The sequence below is a fragment of the Lolium rigidum genome, unplaced genomic scaffold, assembly GCF_022539505.1.
Source record: "Lolium rigidum isolate FL_2022 unplaced genomic scaffold, APGP_CSIRO_Lrig_0.1 contig_1705_1, whole genome shotgun sequence".
Taxonomy (NCBI): Eukaryota; Viridiplantae; Streptophyta; class Magnoliopsida; order Poales; family Poaceae; genus Lolium; species Lolium rigidum.
In genome coordinates this window covers 253,916-269,506 of record NW_025899900.1, presented here as the reverse complement: position 1 = coordinate 269,506, position 15,591 = coordinate 253,916, and the positions used below count along the sequence as shown (strand labels likewise).

General features: G+C 46.5%; 2 protein-coding genes across 2 annotated transcripts; both read left to right on the top strand.

Moving 5' to 3' along the window:
• Positions 1-738: 738 nt before the first annotated feature.
• LOC124680449 lies at positions 739-6,437 on the top strand. Its single transcript, XM_047215507.1, has 8 exons — positions 739-945; positions 1,197-1,286; positions 5,114-5,173; positions 5,367-5,406; positions 5,494-5,587; positions 5,692-5,751; positions 5,872-5,963; positions 6,097-6,437. Exons 1-8 carry the CDS (start codon positions 821-823, stop codon positions 6,163-6,165), a joined length of 630 nt encoding a protein of 209 aa, XP_047071463.1. The 5' UTR covers positions 739-820; the 3' UTR covers positions 6,166-6,437.
• A 7,222-nt stretch (positions 6,438-13,659) lies between these two features.
• LOC124680456 (anthocyanidin 5,3-O-glucosyltransferase-like) lies at positions 13,660-15,307 on the top strand. The gene has a single exon (XM_047215513.1). It carries the CDS (start codon positions 13,660-13,662, stop codon positions 15,097-15,099), a length of 1,440 nt encoding a protein of 479 aa, XP_047071469.1. The 3' UTR covers positions 15,100-15,307.
• Positions 15,308-15,591: the final 284 nt, after the last annotated feature.

The following is a 15,591-nucleotide window of genomic DNA, read 5'->3' as shown; positions in this document are numbered from 1 at the left end:
GAAATAATGGAGGACAAGCTGATCCCAAGCGCACGGGTATGCGCGTCCTTGCGTATGTGGACATGATCATCCGGCATTGCTACAAACCCGACACGGGTATTAGGCGTGAACCAAAGTCACCTTTGAGATGGTCTCCGCCGCCACTCGGGGTCGTTCGGTTAATGTAGATGCGGCTCTATTCGCTGATCGGAGGCGTATGGCGATGGGAGCAGTGATCAGAGGTCACGATGGGAGATGCTTGACGGCTGCTAATGCACCGCTCCATGGCTTCAGCTCTCCAGAGATGGCCGAGGCTTTGGCTCTTCACCATGCAGTGATGATTACTCGCAATAAGGGCTACGAAAAGGCGATCTTTGTCTCCGACTGTTTGTCTTTGATTCAGCGCCTGAATTCCTTGGCTCCTGATCGATCTACGGTTGGCTCGGTTGTTCAAGACATCAAAGTTTTGGTGGCAGGGTTCTCCTCGGTGACCTTCAAACATGTCAAGCGTTCTTTAAACGAAGCGGCACACATACTTGCTCGATCCTGTGATCTGGCTACCTTAGGTTTTATTTCAGATTTTGCCCCGGATTCTATCCGAGAGACTCTTTGTATTGATGTTATTTAATCAATAAAGTGCTGTGCTTCTGTCAAAAAAAAAAAAAAAAAAAAAAGCCCTCTCCCATACTGTTTTGGGGCTGAGAGATCCAGCAGCAGGAAGCAAAAGGTCGAAGCCCTCTCCCAGACCCCCACCGCAAAACCCCTCTTCCTCTCCACCCTCACACACACGCACAACGCACCACTGAGGCGGAGGCGAAGGGGCAAAGGCGAAGCGGAGGCGATGTCGTCGGCGGGGAAGGAGAAGGCGAGCGCCGGCAAGCGCGGCGGGGCCAAGGACCCCGCCGAGGCGCTCCGCTCGGACAAGCGCCGCCGCGACATGGACGACTCCGACCCCGAGATCGACAGGTGCCGCGCCTCGCCTCTCGCCTCCCGCCTCCTCCCCATCCCGCCGCTACTCCGCGCTCTGCCCGCGTCCCGTCTCACTCCTTGGTTCGGGTCCAAGGGAGCGACCGAGGGTTTCGTTTCTGCACCCCCCATCCTCCTGCCGCGCGCGATTCGCCGATTCGTGTCGGATTTTCGCGCGGCTAAACCGATTCTCGGCCGCGATTCCGTGGATACTGACGCGATGTGGTTTTTTTTTTTTTTTTGCGGCGCAGTGACTTCAAGGAGATCGTGTCGATGCTGCGCCACATCAAGGAGAAGGCGCACAAGGACGGCGTGAAGAAGACCGAGCAGGCCATCTCCAGGTGACCCCCGCCTCCCCATCCACCTCCCCATCTATGTGCTCGGTCCATCTCGCAGCAGGCGGTGTCTGAATTTCTCTTAGAGCGCCAGTTATGGGCAGGGAGATTTGCTGTTTCCATCGGTAGGATTTGGGCCTGCTATTTGTGTCTCTTAACTTGCTGTAACTGGGTTAGATGAGGACGAGGAGTTACCTTGTGCTATGCTGTTTCTGAATGTTTATTACGGTGACCTATTGATGTTTGGGGTCAGGCACTTCGTTGTCAAAGCCATGGTGTTTTTGATAGACACTTCATTGTCATGGCCTATCTGCTCGGTTGATCTCGCAGCAGGTAGTGTCTGAATTCTCTTAGAGCGCCGGTTATGGGAGATTTTCTGTTGGCAGTGGTAGGATTTGTGTCTGCTATTTGTGTCTCTTAACTTGCTGTAACTGGATTAGATGATGACGAGGAGTTGCCTGTGCCATGCTGTTTTTGAATGTTTATTACGGTGGCCTGCTGATGTTTGGGGGCAGTAGGCACTTCATTGTCAAAGCCATGCTGATTTTGAATGTTTATTACGGTGGCCTTTTGATGTTTGGGGGCAGTAGGCAATTCATTGTCAGAGATCTGCTGCAGTGCACCATAGCGACGGTAAGACTTAGAAGTGTTGCGTGTGCTGACTTGTTTACATGATGTAATTGACGGCTAGTTTTACTGATGTGTAATACTTGCACCCACTTTCCCATTTTATATTGGTTCACATGATGGCCTGTGGAGACTTGGGATTATGTTAGTGTCGCTACTGATTGTGCTGTGATTTAAACTCTGTAAATCTGTGCTTGCATCATGAAACTAGAAGGGTAGCGTAACATGGTTCTTAGGTTTCTGTTGAATGCTTGGGGTCTCTTTGGATGTACTGAAGGAAGCATAGCATACATGAACATTCTAGTCTGAAAATTTTCTACCAGCACCACTTATGAGAGATTTGATGTCCACAACAACAGGATTTAGGAGTATCGAGTGTCATGTTGATTGTGAATATTTGGGTGCGCTTTTGATGATTGTGGCATGCATACTGCTATGAGTGTCAGAGATCTTCCGTGCGCCATTTGCGGTGATAGAACTTAGAAGTGTTGCATGTACCGACTAGTTTACATGTTGTAAAGAATGTCTAGTTTTGTTGATGTAATAATTGCATCCCCCTTCCCATTTTTTCCTGGTTCACACAATAGCCTGTGGAGACTTGGGAGTGTGTTAGCCTTTCTATTGATTGTATCTGATCTAGACTCTAAAAATCTGTAGTTGCATCTAAACACTAGCAGGGCAGCATAGCATGGTTGTCAGGTTTTTGTTGAATGCTTGGGTCTTTTTTGTGATGTTGTGGTAGTTTATCCTAAACCAATAAGAGACATTGACACTCTCTGTGCGTGCTGTATGCCTGTACTCAAAGGTAGCATAGCATACATGAACATTCAAGTTTGAACAATGCCTATGCTTCCACATTTCGATTTGAACATTCCAGTCTGATTTTTTCTACCAGCTCCACTTATGGGAGATTTGTGGTTTACAGTGGCAGGTTTTGGGACTTATGATTATCATGTTGCCTGTGAATGTTGAGGTGCCCTTTTGATGATTGGGGTAGTAGATAGTTCATTATAAGTGATCTGTTGGTGCGTGCACCAATGCAATGCGAAGATAAGACTTAAGAAGTGTTGCGTGCACCAGTTGGTTTAAATTATGTATCCACCTTGTTTGCGAAACCGTAACGAATATTGTTGATTGATTATGTGCTCCCCACTTTCCCACTTTGTCCTGTTTCAAACTTGAATGTTAGGTTTCTGTTGAATGCTTGGTGTCTCTTTGGATGTACTCAAGGAAGCATGGCATACATGAACATTCTAGTCTGAAAGTTTTCTACCAGCACCACTTATGAGAGATTTGTTGTCCACAGCGACAGGATTTATGAGTTACAAGTTTCATGTTGCTTGTAAATGTTGCGCTTTTGATGATTGTGCATGCACACTGCATTGTCAGAGATCTGTTGCCGTGCACCATTGTGGTGATAGAGCTTAGAAGTGTTGCGTGTACCGACTAGTTTACATGTTGTAAACATTATCTAGTTTTGTTGATGTAATATTTGCATCCACCTCCACATTTTTTCCTGGTTCACACAATAGCCTGCGGAGACTTGGGAGTGTGTTAGCCTTTCTATTGATTGTATCTGATTTAGACTCTAGAGATCTGTGGATCTAAAAACTAGGAGGTCAGCGCATGGTTGTGAGGTTTTTGTTGAATGCTTGGATCTTTTTTGTGATGTTGCAGTAGTTGATCCTAAACCAATAAGATACATTTGATACTTTGTGTGTGTGCTGTACACCTGTACTCAAAACATAGCATACATGAACATTCAAGTTTGAACAATGCCTATGCTTCCACATTTCGATCTGAACATTCCAGTCTGATTCTTTCTACCAGCGCCACTTATGGGAGATTTGTGGTACACTGACAGGTTTTGGGATTTATGAGTGTCATGTTGCTTGTGAATGTTTAGCTGCACTTTTGATGATTGTGGCATGCACACCGCATCGTCAAATATCTGTTTCTGTGCACCATTGCGATGATTGAACTTAAGAGTGTTGCGTGTACCGACTAATTTACATGTTGTAAACAATGTCTAGTTTTGTTGATGTAATATTTGCATCCACCTCCCCATTTGTTCCTGGTTCACACAATAGCCTGCAGAGACTTGGGAGTGTGTTAGCCTTTCTATTGATTGTATCGGATTTAGACTCAGAAGTCTGTGTTTGCATCTAAAAACTAGGAGGGAAGCATAGATGGTTGTCAGGTTTTTGTTGAATGCTTGGGTCTTTTTTGTAATGTTGCGGTGGTTGATCCTAAACCAATAAGAGACATTAACGCTTTTTGTGTGTGTTGTACGCCTGTACTCAAAGGAAGCATAGCATACATGAACATTCCTTTTTGAACCATGCCTACGCTTCCACATCTTGATTTGAACAATTCCAGTCTCAAATTTTTCTATCAGCGCCACCTATGAGAGATTAGTGGTACACGGTGACAGGTTTTGGATTTATGAGTGTCATGTTGCTTGTGAATGTTGATCTGCCCTTTTGATGATCGGGGTAGTAGATAGCTCATCATAAGTGATCTGTTGGTGTTAGGGTTGCAATGCGGGCAGATTTGCGGGGTTATTTACTGTAGCAATTGAACTAACTATTCCTAAAAAGTAGATCCAGAAAAACAGGAAGGCAAAGAAGAAAAAGTAGTTTTGCGGGACATGCGGACGTGCCGCCCTGCCACCCTAGTTGGTGTGCACCAATGCAATGTGAAGATAAGACTTAAGAAGTGTTGCATGCACCAGTTGGTTTCCGTAATGTATCCACCTTGTTTGCGAAACCGTAACTAGTATTGTTTATTGATTATGTGCTCCCACTTTGTCCTGTTTCAGCCTCACAATACCCTGCAGGAGTATGATAGCGTTTCTACCAGCTGTATCGGATTTAAAGTCTAGAATTCCGTGCCTGTATCATCAAACTAGAAGGGCAGCATAGCATGGTTGGCAGTTTGGTTGGGAATGCTGGGGTCTCTTTTTTGATGTTACGGTTGTTGATCTCTACTGTATATGCTATGCTGAAGGAAGTATAGCATACATGAGCATTCCAGTATGAAATGAGATTCATACAACCACATGCATCTCAGTGTGTGTGGTCAGTGGCCTGTTATGTCCTGCCCTTACTGTCTGCCAATTGTCCCAAGCTATTTTCTGAGTGCTATTGCATTCGCTGCAGAGGTGCTACTAACTTTATGTTACTAACAGATTTTGTAACTTTCAGTGTTGCAACAGAGATTCAGTCAATGGTACAGGACACCAAGACCAAGTTTGAGAAGGAAAGGTGAAAAGCTGAGCCATTTTATTTGCCGGTAGCTTTCTGTTGTGCTTTTCGTAGGGTGAAGATTTGATATGCTCTTTTGGTCATCTTTGTAACACGAATGCGTGTACCAAAGCCAGTTCTTGACGATAAATGCTATGAATATTAGCTGACTGTACCTTGAATGCTGACAAATGTTTATTGTTTGCATTGGCAGACAGAGTTTCCTTAAAGCTCTAACGAAGACATCCAAAGAGGTTTCGAACTTGCATTGATCTGATGCTTCAGATCTGATCATCTAATATGGTCATAGTTTCGTTAACATCAGACTGTATACAATGCAGTGTGAAGGTTCATTGAAGACAGAGTACACCAAGTTTGAAGCCACTCATGACAAGTTCTGCAAAGACAAAGCTGCACACGTTCAGAATTTCAAAGGTATGCCAAGCGAGTGCCTTCTGAAGTCTATGGCATAAATTTGTGTGTTTGTAGAACATTTTCTGTGACTAGCTACATACTTATCCACAATCCATGTTGTGCAGATCTCTTCTCAAAGTTTGAAGTTGAAAAGGAGAAACTGATTGTTCAGTATGAACTGCAAAGTAAGTGCATGCTTGTACACTAGCTACGTTCGAGAGATCCTTCCTCCGACTCGAATATCATTTAAACAGTACTTGTTTGGAAGATCTTTGCTCTGACCCAACTATATCCTTTATAAACAGGGAAGAAAGAGAAGGTTACTCTGTCTGAGCTTGAGAAGACCGTTGCAGAGAAGATTGCTGATGCAGAAGTATCTCTGAAGAAGATGAAGCAGGTATGGTTGACTAGAACTGCCTTTTTGCTCTTCTCACCATATCGCTTCAGCAAAGTTCAGTTTGTATCGACATATCACCTACAGTACTTCTCGCTGACAAGTAGTAACTATGTGTTTGTGTTTCACATCACAGGGTGACAAATCCATCAGCATGCTCAAGAAGTCCTTTGCCTCGTTTCTGGGCCCTGACGACGAGGACTGATGCAGCTCTTACCATGTGTACTTCATCTTTAAGACCGACACGTAGATACTGGATAGTTGATGCACAGGGGAAAGAGAGAGGGAGTAGGTTCTGTAGGAATTTGGGTTAGCTTCACCGCCCGGCTCATGCGGTTTTCGTGTTCTCGTGCATGACCAAAGATCAGTGCAAGACTAATATAGCCATACAAATCATGTTCCGATTCGTTTCGGCATAATTAAACAAGGAACCACGCTGCAGTCTGTAGGTATGATCTATGCAAGATTATTAGTTGAGATCCTGGTGTGAAGAAGAGTCGTGGGTCCTGATGTTGCGTCCATGGTGTTCGTGAGAAGTACACAAGCACCACCAGAGCTGAGAATGCTTTCGTTTTTTTTTTCTCCTATGGTCTGTAATGTGTGTGTCCCTCATCGATGTTTACCAAATAAACAATTAACCATATCCTAACTGAACTACTTATGCATTGTCCTAAAGCTAAGAACATCTCGTTGAACATAACTCAAATATCTTTAAAACGTATTCTTTTTAAATGCATTGGAATATGGTAAATAGAAAATGTGGCAGTGTGGCCCCACACTACATATATAACTTAAGCACCTTAACCTGAATGATTCATACAAATGATCAAACCAATTGGGAAAAGGATTTCCGATATTCGTTTGTTGTTCGCAAGTGTTGCGCTTGGAAAGAAAGTGTTCCTTTGGATACTGTCAATGTGTTTGATGCCCCAGCTGCCCAGATGGAATACCGTCAGCATGTAAATTTGGATTGCCGTTAGCACAGCTCTGACGAGGATGAGACCTGCAGTGATAGTCCTTAATTTTGCTTTCCATCTCGGTCGACTGACAACACTGTCTATAAGGGGTTGCATATCTCATTGTCAAAAAAAAAGGGTTGCATATCTCATTTCCTCAATTTCTTGTGGTGCAAGGGCCGACCTAAGTATTGCATGGGAATTGCTTGATGGGCACCGGTAGACGAACAAGGTCAAGACTAGCCTCCTCATGTGTGCATCCAATGGGGAAGACATCACTCTTTTGGAGATAAACTGAACCCCGACGAGTTGCCATACAGCGTTAGTATCTCAGTGAGCACCATGTAAATTCTCTAGCAATCTTCCCCTGGACTAAGAAACAATAAGTAAGAACACAATACTGCTATATATATCAGGCACAACTTATACAATCTTAACATGTATGTTCTAAAAAAAAATAAAAAAAAATACATTACGTCTAGTCTAGTGCGAGCTTGGTGAGCTAAATGACATCCTTCCCTGGAAAGAAAGCAATCTTAGTCAAGAGCCAAGGCGCGCGTCGTCGGAACGTTCAGGTACAGGTCGCGGCGTCGGGGCCTTTCACGTGGACCATGGCGTCCTTGAGGCAGTTCTTGCACTGGAGTCGCCATGAGCCCGTGGTCACCATGGACGTGAACTGCGTCTCGCAGCGCGGGCACAGGGCGGGGCACCGGAACGTCGGCACCTTCGGCTCGTTCTTCTTCCTCGGCGGCGGCGGCGGCGGACACTTGTTGGGCACCTGGTAGTAAGGCGGCGGCGGCGACGGCGGCCTCACCTTGTAGTACGTGCCCGACGACTCCCACACGTACGTCGTCTTACTCGGCTCGCGCAGCACGCTGTGGCACTGGAGGCAGCGCACCAATCCGGAATTCAGCTCGCTGCGCTTGACATCACTGGCCTTCCTGCAGTAGTCGCAGCGGACGCGGACGAGACCCGTGGCGCCCGACGCCGCCCGCCTGGACGACTCCGCTTCGTCCGCCGGCGGCAGCGGGTTCGCCGGTGTCGAGTGGTGCGATCGGAACCACTCCTGCGCGGAGGCCGCGTCGGTGGTGCCAGAGGAGAGGGCGTCGCAGGCCTTGCCGAGCAGCTTGAAGGCGCCCTCGGCGGCGGCGGAGCGGTTCTTGTCGGGGTGGACGAGGAGGGACAGGCGCCGGAACTGCCTCTTGACGGCGTCGGCGGATGCCGGGCGGTCGACGCCGAGGACGGCGTGCCAGTCGGGGGCGGCGGCGTGGATGGCGTAGACGGCGACCGCGTTCGCGACGCCGGGGAGCGAGGGGAAGAGCCGCTGGGCCTTCCCGGCCAGCCGGCGCGCCGCGCCCACGTTGCCGGCGAGGAAGTGCTCCTCCGCGCGCCGGCAGGCTCTCTCGGCCTCCTCCCTGTTAGCCTCCGCCATGTTTGCGTGCGTACGTGCGAGGCGCGCTCAGTCAGTCGGCGATCGATCGGGAGAGCCTCGTAGAGTCGGTCGGGTGTTACAATGGCGGCCTGCACCATTATATGATGCTGGTGCGCGGGTCCGAGACGATCTTGACGGCGAGATCGAGTTGGAGACGCGCACGGCGTCGTGTCTACGATCGAGTGGCCGACTCCAGGTTCAAATCGGACATGGTCCCTGGGTCGGACCAGAGCCTGCCAAGTGCCAACTCGCAAACTCTGTGTTAGTTTTTTTGGGTGCGATGACATGGCCTACTGAGAAAAGACTGCACTGGGCCTCTTGTTATGCCAACGCAGCCCAATGTTCAGACTTACAGATAGATAGTGCACGAGCAGTAGGAGTTTTCAGAACGGATATGTTGCTGAACATATGGTCAAACAAATTCTGGAGGTGGAGAATGAAGCCTTGAATGATAGATACTTGGGGATGCCCACAAATGTTGGAAGCTCAAGGTATGGAACTTTTAAATTCCTGAAAGATAGGGTCTGGAGTAAGATCAAAGGATGGTTGGAGAAAATCCTCTCGGCTGGAGGAAAGGAAGTGCTTATTAAATCAGTTGCACAAGCTATCCCGGTATATTCAATGGCATGTTTCAGGTTGCCTCGAGGGTTATGCGAGCATATCAATTCACTCATCCGCCAATTCTGGTGGGGTAGTAAGCAGGGGAAGAGAAAGGTGGCATGGGTATCCTGACATGACAAGACCAAAACACCTGGGAGGCCTTGGGTTTAAGGACCATGAGCTGTTTAATTTATGCCTGCTTGCTCGGAAATCATGGAGGATTCTGCAACAGCCAAATTCTCTTAGCGCTCGGATTCTGAAGGCGGTATATTTTCCTAGCTCATCAATTCTGGAGGCCGGGCTCGGATCCCACCCATCTCAGATTTGGCGATCAATATTGGATGGTAGGGAGGTGATGATTCAAGGACTAATAAGGAGGATTGGGGATGGCTCAACGACCAATATTTGGCTTGACAATTGGTTGCCACGGGATAATATGTTGAGGCCTGTAGTGGCGCTTAAACCAAATCCACCCCAGCTAGTATCGGAATTAATAGACGAGACGCAAGCTACATGGCGCGAAGAACTTATCCGCGAGTTCTTTCTGCCAATGGACGCTGCTGCAATATTAAGCATTCCGGTGTGTACGAGGAGGCAGGATGACTTTTGGGCCTGGCACTATGATCACAGTGGTATCTTTACTGTAAAGTCAGCATACCGCATGTTGATGGTTACAAAATTGCACAGAGAAAATTATTTAGAAGGGAATCCGGGATCTTCCAATGCGGAGGCTGAGGAGAAGGGTTGGAGCTCGCTATGGAAGACGTCAGTACCCTCGAAAGTCAGAGTTTTCCTTTGGCGATTAGCTAGACAATCCCTTCCTACTGCCGATTTGCTACAACACCGCAACATGTCTCAGTCTAGTTCTTGCTCCATCTGTGGTGCTGTGGACTCATGGAGGCATTCTCTTATTGAGTGCAATATGTCGGCAAGTGTCTGGGCTTTAGCAGATGATCTGATGGTGGAGCATATGATGAGGAATAATGAGCCAAGCGCTAAACAGTGGTTGTTTGATATGTTGGAGTCCCTGCCACATGATCAGTTTACGAGATTAACTGTCACACTTTGGGCGATCTGGACTGCTCGAAGGAAAGCTATACATGAGGAGATTTTCCAGAGCCCTTTATCTACCCATACATTTATAAACTCTTACTTGTTGGAGTTGAGAAGCTTGGAGAAACCAGTGAGCAATGCTGCATCTAGATTGCCTAACCCTCCAGAGAAGAATCATTGGACCCCACCTCCTCATGAGGTAGCAAAGATTAATGTCGACGGGGCTGTGGCTAAGATGGCGAATAGGGGAGCGGCATCTGCTATATGTCGAGATCACAGGGGCGTCTACCTAGGTTCGTCGGTGATGATTTTCGATGAAATTACAGATCCAGCTGTTCTCGAGACATTGGCATGCAGGGAAGCTCTAGCTCTGGCGGAGGATCTGATGCTTTCATCGCTATATGTTGCTTCGGACTGCAAGCAGGTGGTTAAAGAAATACATGGAGGGAGTCATGGTAGATATGGAGCAATTATTTCTGAAATAAATCATAGGTCTATTATTTTCCAGGAGTGTAGTTTTGTTTTTGAAAGTAGAGCTTCGAATTTTGAAGCACACAATTTAGCCAAGCATAGTTTAGCTCTTGGGGTTGGTCGGCACTTATGGCTGGGAACTCCTCATTCTGTGTCTATTCCTGTAATACTTGCTTTCGAGGAATAAAAGAGCTTGGCTGGTTGTCTCAAAAAAAAAAAAAGTGCAGCTGAAGATAGCAAAACAACATATTTCCGAGTTCCAAAAAATTACGAAAAACATTATGCATGTACAAAATGTACACATGTGTCCAAAAGCCACAAATTTTCAGGCTGCGCGCCAAGCTCCAAAATTTGTGACTTAAACAATTTTGGGATTTTGCAAATTCTAAACGCATTCAAAAAATGTACAGCAGTAAGTTTTCTAAACCTACCCTAAAAAAGGTTTCCTAAACCTACATGTGTGATTTATTTCGAATTTATTGGAAGCTTAGAAAAACCGTTTACAGGAGGAGAGAGCATATATCATGCTCAATCGTAACCTCCCCCAAATCCAGGTGATGATTGCCGGTGTAGAAGATGCTTTCTACCACAAGAAATGCCTCGAATTTGCTAAAAAGGCTCTTCTATGCGTGAAAATACGAACAATTTATTTTTCAATATGATGGTCAAATAAAGTAAATATAAAAACAGAAATGCACCAAGTGCAATTCAAGATTAGTGTAAGAAGGGAAAGAAATACAGAAAGATCACACATTTGATTAATCTTCTTACGTGTAGCGAATCCTTCTTCTTGTCCATTGGTGTCCCCGTGGAGGGGAGAGGCGAAAGAAGGTGGATCAAAGGAGAAAGAAGGGGCAAGGAAAAAAGAATAAATGACGAGCGATACGACATGCATGGAAATTGACATGAGTGCAATGACTAGGAATCGCCACTACCTTAGGTTAACTGACAATTCATGAGAAAAGAAAACCAAAACCGATATGGAGAATCAAGACCTAAAAGCCAATAACTAGATAATCATATTCCAACACCGTTGGGAAGATTTGTCGTCGAACGAAGGGCAAAATGTCACTTATTGTAGGCAATGCCATCTCTATTGATGTAGATGCCAAAAACAAGATGGCTATAAGAATATATTATCTTAATTTTAATTCTAACATGTGTAGATGCAAAGTCACTAATGATGGTATGCCAATATAAATCTTATTGATTATAACGTGTAGAACCTCGTCGTCGTGGTTGTTGTGGGCATAGAGCGACCTACGATGCCGGATCATCTCTAGGTATTCGTAACCTCCAGGATCTTAACATATGTCTTTAGGTTCTTGTACTAAATGATTTATTAAGGCTAAAGGTAACTTATGGAAGAAGATTTGAAGTCCCAAATATCTCGTGTTGCCAAGATCCTCACCCCTCTGTCTTATGAAAAGGATTCATGTGGGCTATTAAGGCTGTGCAGTTAGAGTATAGGTGGAATATAGATAATGGTAAGATAGTTAGGTTCTGGGGGGATATTTTATTTTCGGCAATATACCTCTGGACAAACAATTATGGGAGTTCTATTTTGTTGTCAACCAACAAACTAAGACTGTAGAAGAGTTGTGCGATGGTTCACAACCTAGATGGACTTTCATGAGGACTTTAATTGAATCTATGATGATCTAGTAGCAGGAATTGCTTGAGATTTCTAGGAGTATATCCTTCTCTGGCATGGAGGATCAAATGATTTGGATGTATGGAACCAACGGGGTGTATTCTTCTAAATTCATGTATATCATAGTTAACAATAGAGAAGTGAAACATGTGTATCTGACTTCTGGCAAGCAGCTAAAAATACCTCATAAATTCAAATTTCCTTATGGATCTTCTCGATCTTAAAACAAAAATATGATTAAGAATAACTTGAGGAAAAGGGGCATGCCCAAACCTCTAGAAGGTAGTCTTTGTAAGAAAATAGAACAGTTAAACATTTGTTCTTTGAGTGTATTGTCTCTAGCTACCATACTGTGGGCTAATGTGGTGAGTTTTTTTTTACGTTTTTCTCCCTTTCTACTGATTCTTTTCTTCTTTTTTCTATGTTTTTTAAAAACTTAAAAAATTTAATCTAAACTTTTTTCGGATATACTTTTTAAAAATCTATTTTTTTAAAAAATCAATTTTTTTAAAAATTCATTTTTTTAATATGAACATACTTTAAATTTGTATATTTTCCAAAATTTGAAAAGCATTATTTTCGAAAATTTAATATTTTAATATATGAAGAATTTTCGATTGTTAACATTTTAAAATTTGAACAATTTTTATATTTGAACAATTTTCGAATTTGAAAAAATCATATTCGAACAATTTTTTATTGGAACAATTTTCAAATTTGAAAAAATCATATTTGAACAATTTTAGAATATAATTTTTTGTTTTGAATTCTAATAATTCTCAAATTTGAGCTTTTTAGAGTTTGAACAAAAAAATAAATAGAAAAGAAAAAATATAAAAAACAAATAAATAGAAAAAACAGATGAAAACGAAAAAACAGACGAAAACGAAAACGAAAACAAAAAAGAAAAGCTAAATGGGCTAGACCGCCGGACCCAATACCCGATCAGGGTGTGCGGTGCCTGGTAGGCACCAACCTGATCTATGTATAAAACTAGCCCAAGTACGCCTCTGACCTCTGTCGTTTAAAACTTGGAATTGCTAAGTTTCAGCTAGCTGAGATATAGCGTGTCTCTTAGTTACATGTTTCACTGTTGGATTTTGTTTCTTTTTAAAGATTCGTGTTTGCAATTGTTGCACTTTATGATACACGCTGATGTAATTCGACTAAGTCTTTGTCGACTGAGCTTTAGATACACCCTTTAAAATTTGAGTTAGTAGGCATGCAAAGTGAAACCATATTTTTCCTGGAAAGTTATGTTTAGTTTCTTAAAATTATTTGACGCATTTAGCGATAAAAATGAAGGCGCAAAAGACTATTCAGAGATAATATGTGGCACGTTTTGCTCACGAAAACGGGCCGGTCAGTCAAGTCAGCCTATCTGTCGTCACTGCTCACGAAAACGGCCGTGCGAGTTTGACCATTCACTTGGATTTTCCTGTATAAAATGACTGCGTGTGGTCGTCCAGCAATTAGAGCCGTATCGCACACCCACCTCCTCTGCCGTCCCGCCGTTCTGATCCCATCGTAGCGATGCCGGCGGCGAAGACGTTCGTGCTCTACCCGTCGCTGGGCGTGGGCCACCTGAATCCCATGGTGGAGCTGGCCAAGCACCTGCTCCGCCACGGCCACAGCGTCGTCATCGCCGTCGTCGACCCGCCCGACAGCGACGCCGTCTCGGCCGACGCGGTGGCGCGCCTCGCCGCGGCCAACCCTTCCATCGCCTTCCGCCTCCTGCCCGTCCCGCCCAGCCCGGACGCCGCCGCGCACCCGGTCAAGCGCAGCCTCGACACGCTCCGCCTCGCCAACCCCGCCCTCCGCGACCTCCTACGCTCCCTGCCCGCCCCCGGGGGCGCCGACGCGCTCCTGCTCGACATGTTCTGCGTCGACGCGCTCGACGTCGCCGCCGAGCTCCACGTCCCGGCCTACTTCTTCTTCGCCTCCGCGGCCGGCGCGCTCGCCGTCCTCCTGGACCTCCCGCACAGCTACCCGGAGCTGCCGTCGTCGTTCAAGGACATGGGCGAGGCGCTCGTGCGCAGCCCCGGCATGCTGCCGATCCGCGCGGTGGACATGCCGCTCATGGTGCAGGACAAGGAGAGCGTGACGACCAAGGTCCGGCTGCACCAGTTCCAGCGGATCCCCGAGGGGAGGGGCGTGCTGGTGAACAGCTTCGACTGGCTGGAGCCCACGGCGCTGAAGGCACTCGCGGACGGCGTCTGCGTGCCCGGCCGGCCCACGCCCAGGGTTTACTGCATCGGGCCGCTGGTAGACGGAGGCGGCGAGGAGCGGCGGCACGAGTGCCTCGCGTGGCTGGACGCGCAGCCGCCGCAGAGCGTCGTGTTCCTCTGCTTCGGCAGCAAGGGCGCGTTCTCGGCGGCGCAGCTCAAGGAGATCGCTCGCGGGCTGGAGAGGTCCGGGCACAGGTTCTTGTGGGCGGTGAGGTGTCCGCCGGAGGAGCAGAGCGAGTTCCCCGAGCCGGACCTTGAGCGGCTGCTTCCGGCGGGGTTCTTGGAGAGGACGAGGAACAGCGGCATGGTGCTCGGCAGCTGGGTGCCGCAGGCGGAGGTGGTGCGGCACGAGGCGGTCGGCGCCTTCGTCACGCACTGCGGCTGGAACTCCACGCTAGAGGCGATCATGTCTGGGCTGCCGATGGTTTGCTGGCCGCTGTACGCCGAGCAGGCGTTGAACAAGGTGTTCATGGTGGAGGAGATGAAGATCGCCGTGGCGTTGGAGGGATACGAGAAAGGAATGGTGAAGGCGGAGGAGCTCGAGGCGAAGCTGAGGCTGGTGATGGAGACGGAGGAAGGGAGGAAGCTTAGGGATATGCTGGTGGTGGCGAAGAAGATGGCGTTGGACGCGACCGGCGAAGGCGGTTCCTCTCAAGCGGCATTTGCCGAGTTCCTGAAGGATTTGGAGAACAGCACCATGGAGAACCCAGTTGATCGATCAGGCTGTGTGACTAATGAACTCTGAAGGAAAGGTAGTAGTAAAACCTTATATAGTTCAGACAACACAAATTTTCTCATCAGCTCATTGCACCAAAACATCAAGGCGCTAGGCATGTTCTAACAACAGTTCATTGTGACTGTCAATGCCGAATCGATGCATTGTACTGAAATGTGTAGCATATTGTGATACAGTATAACTGAGGAAATATGAGCTTGTACCTTTCCCTGCCTCAGTTTGAAATTAGGGCAGCTTGCTATGTCATGCCATTTCAAGAGTATAACTGCAGAAGCGGCTAATCTGCATGGCATAACACTCCAAGAAGTAGTAGAGATCTTGTCATCACTTTAAAAACTAGTTATGTCCACTGCAGACGGGCTCAAGTTAATTATACCAGTAAAAGTGATAATAGCTACAGAAGATCGTCAAGGCGGCATGTGCTAAGTAGAGAACAGTGCATTTCGTTTTTACTGTAAATCGCGCACTGTAAATCTTCACACAGCATAACGTGTTTGCAGT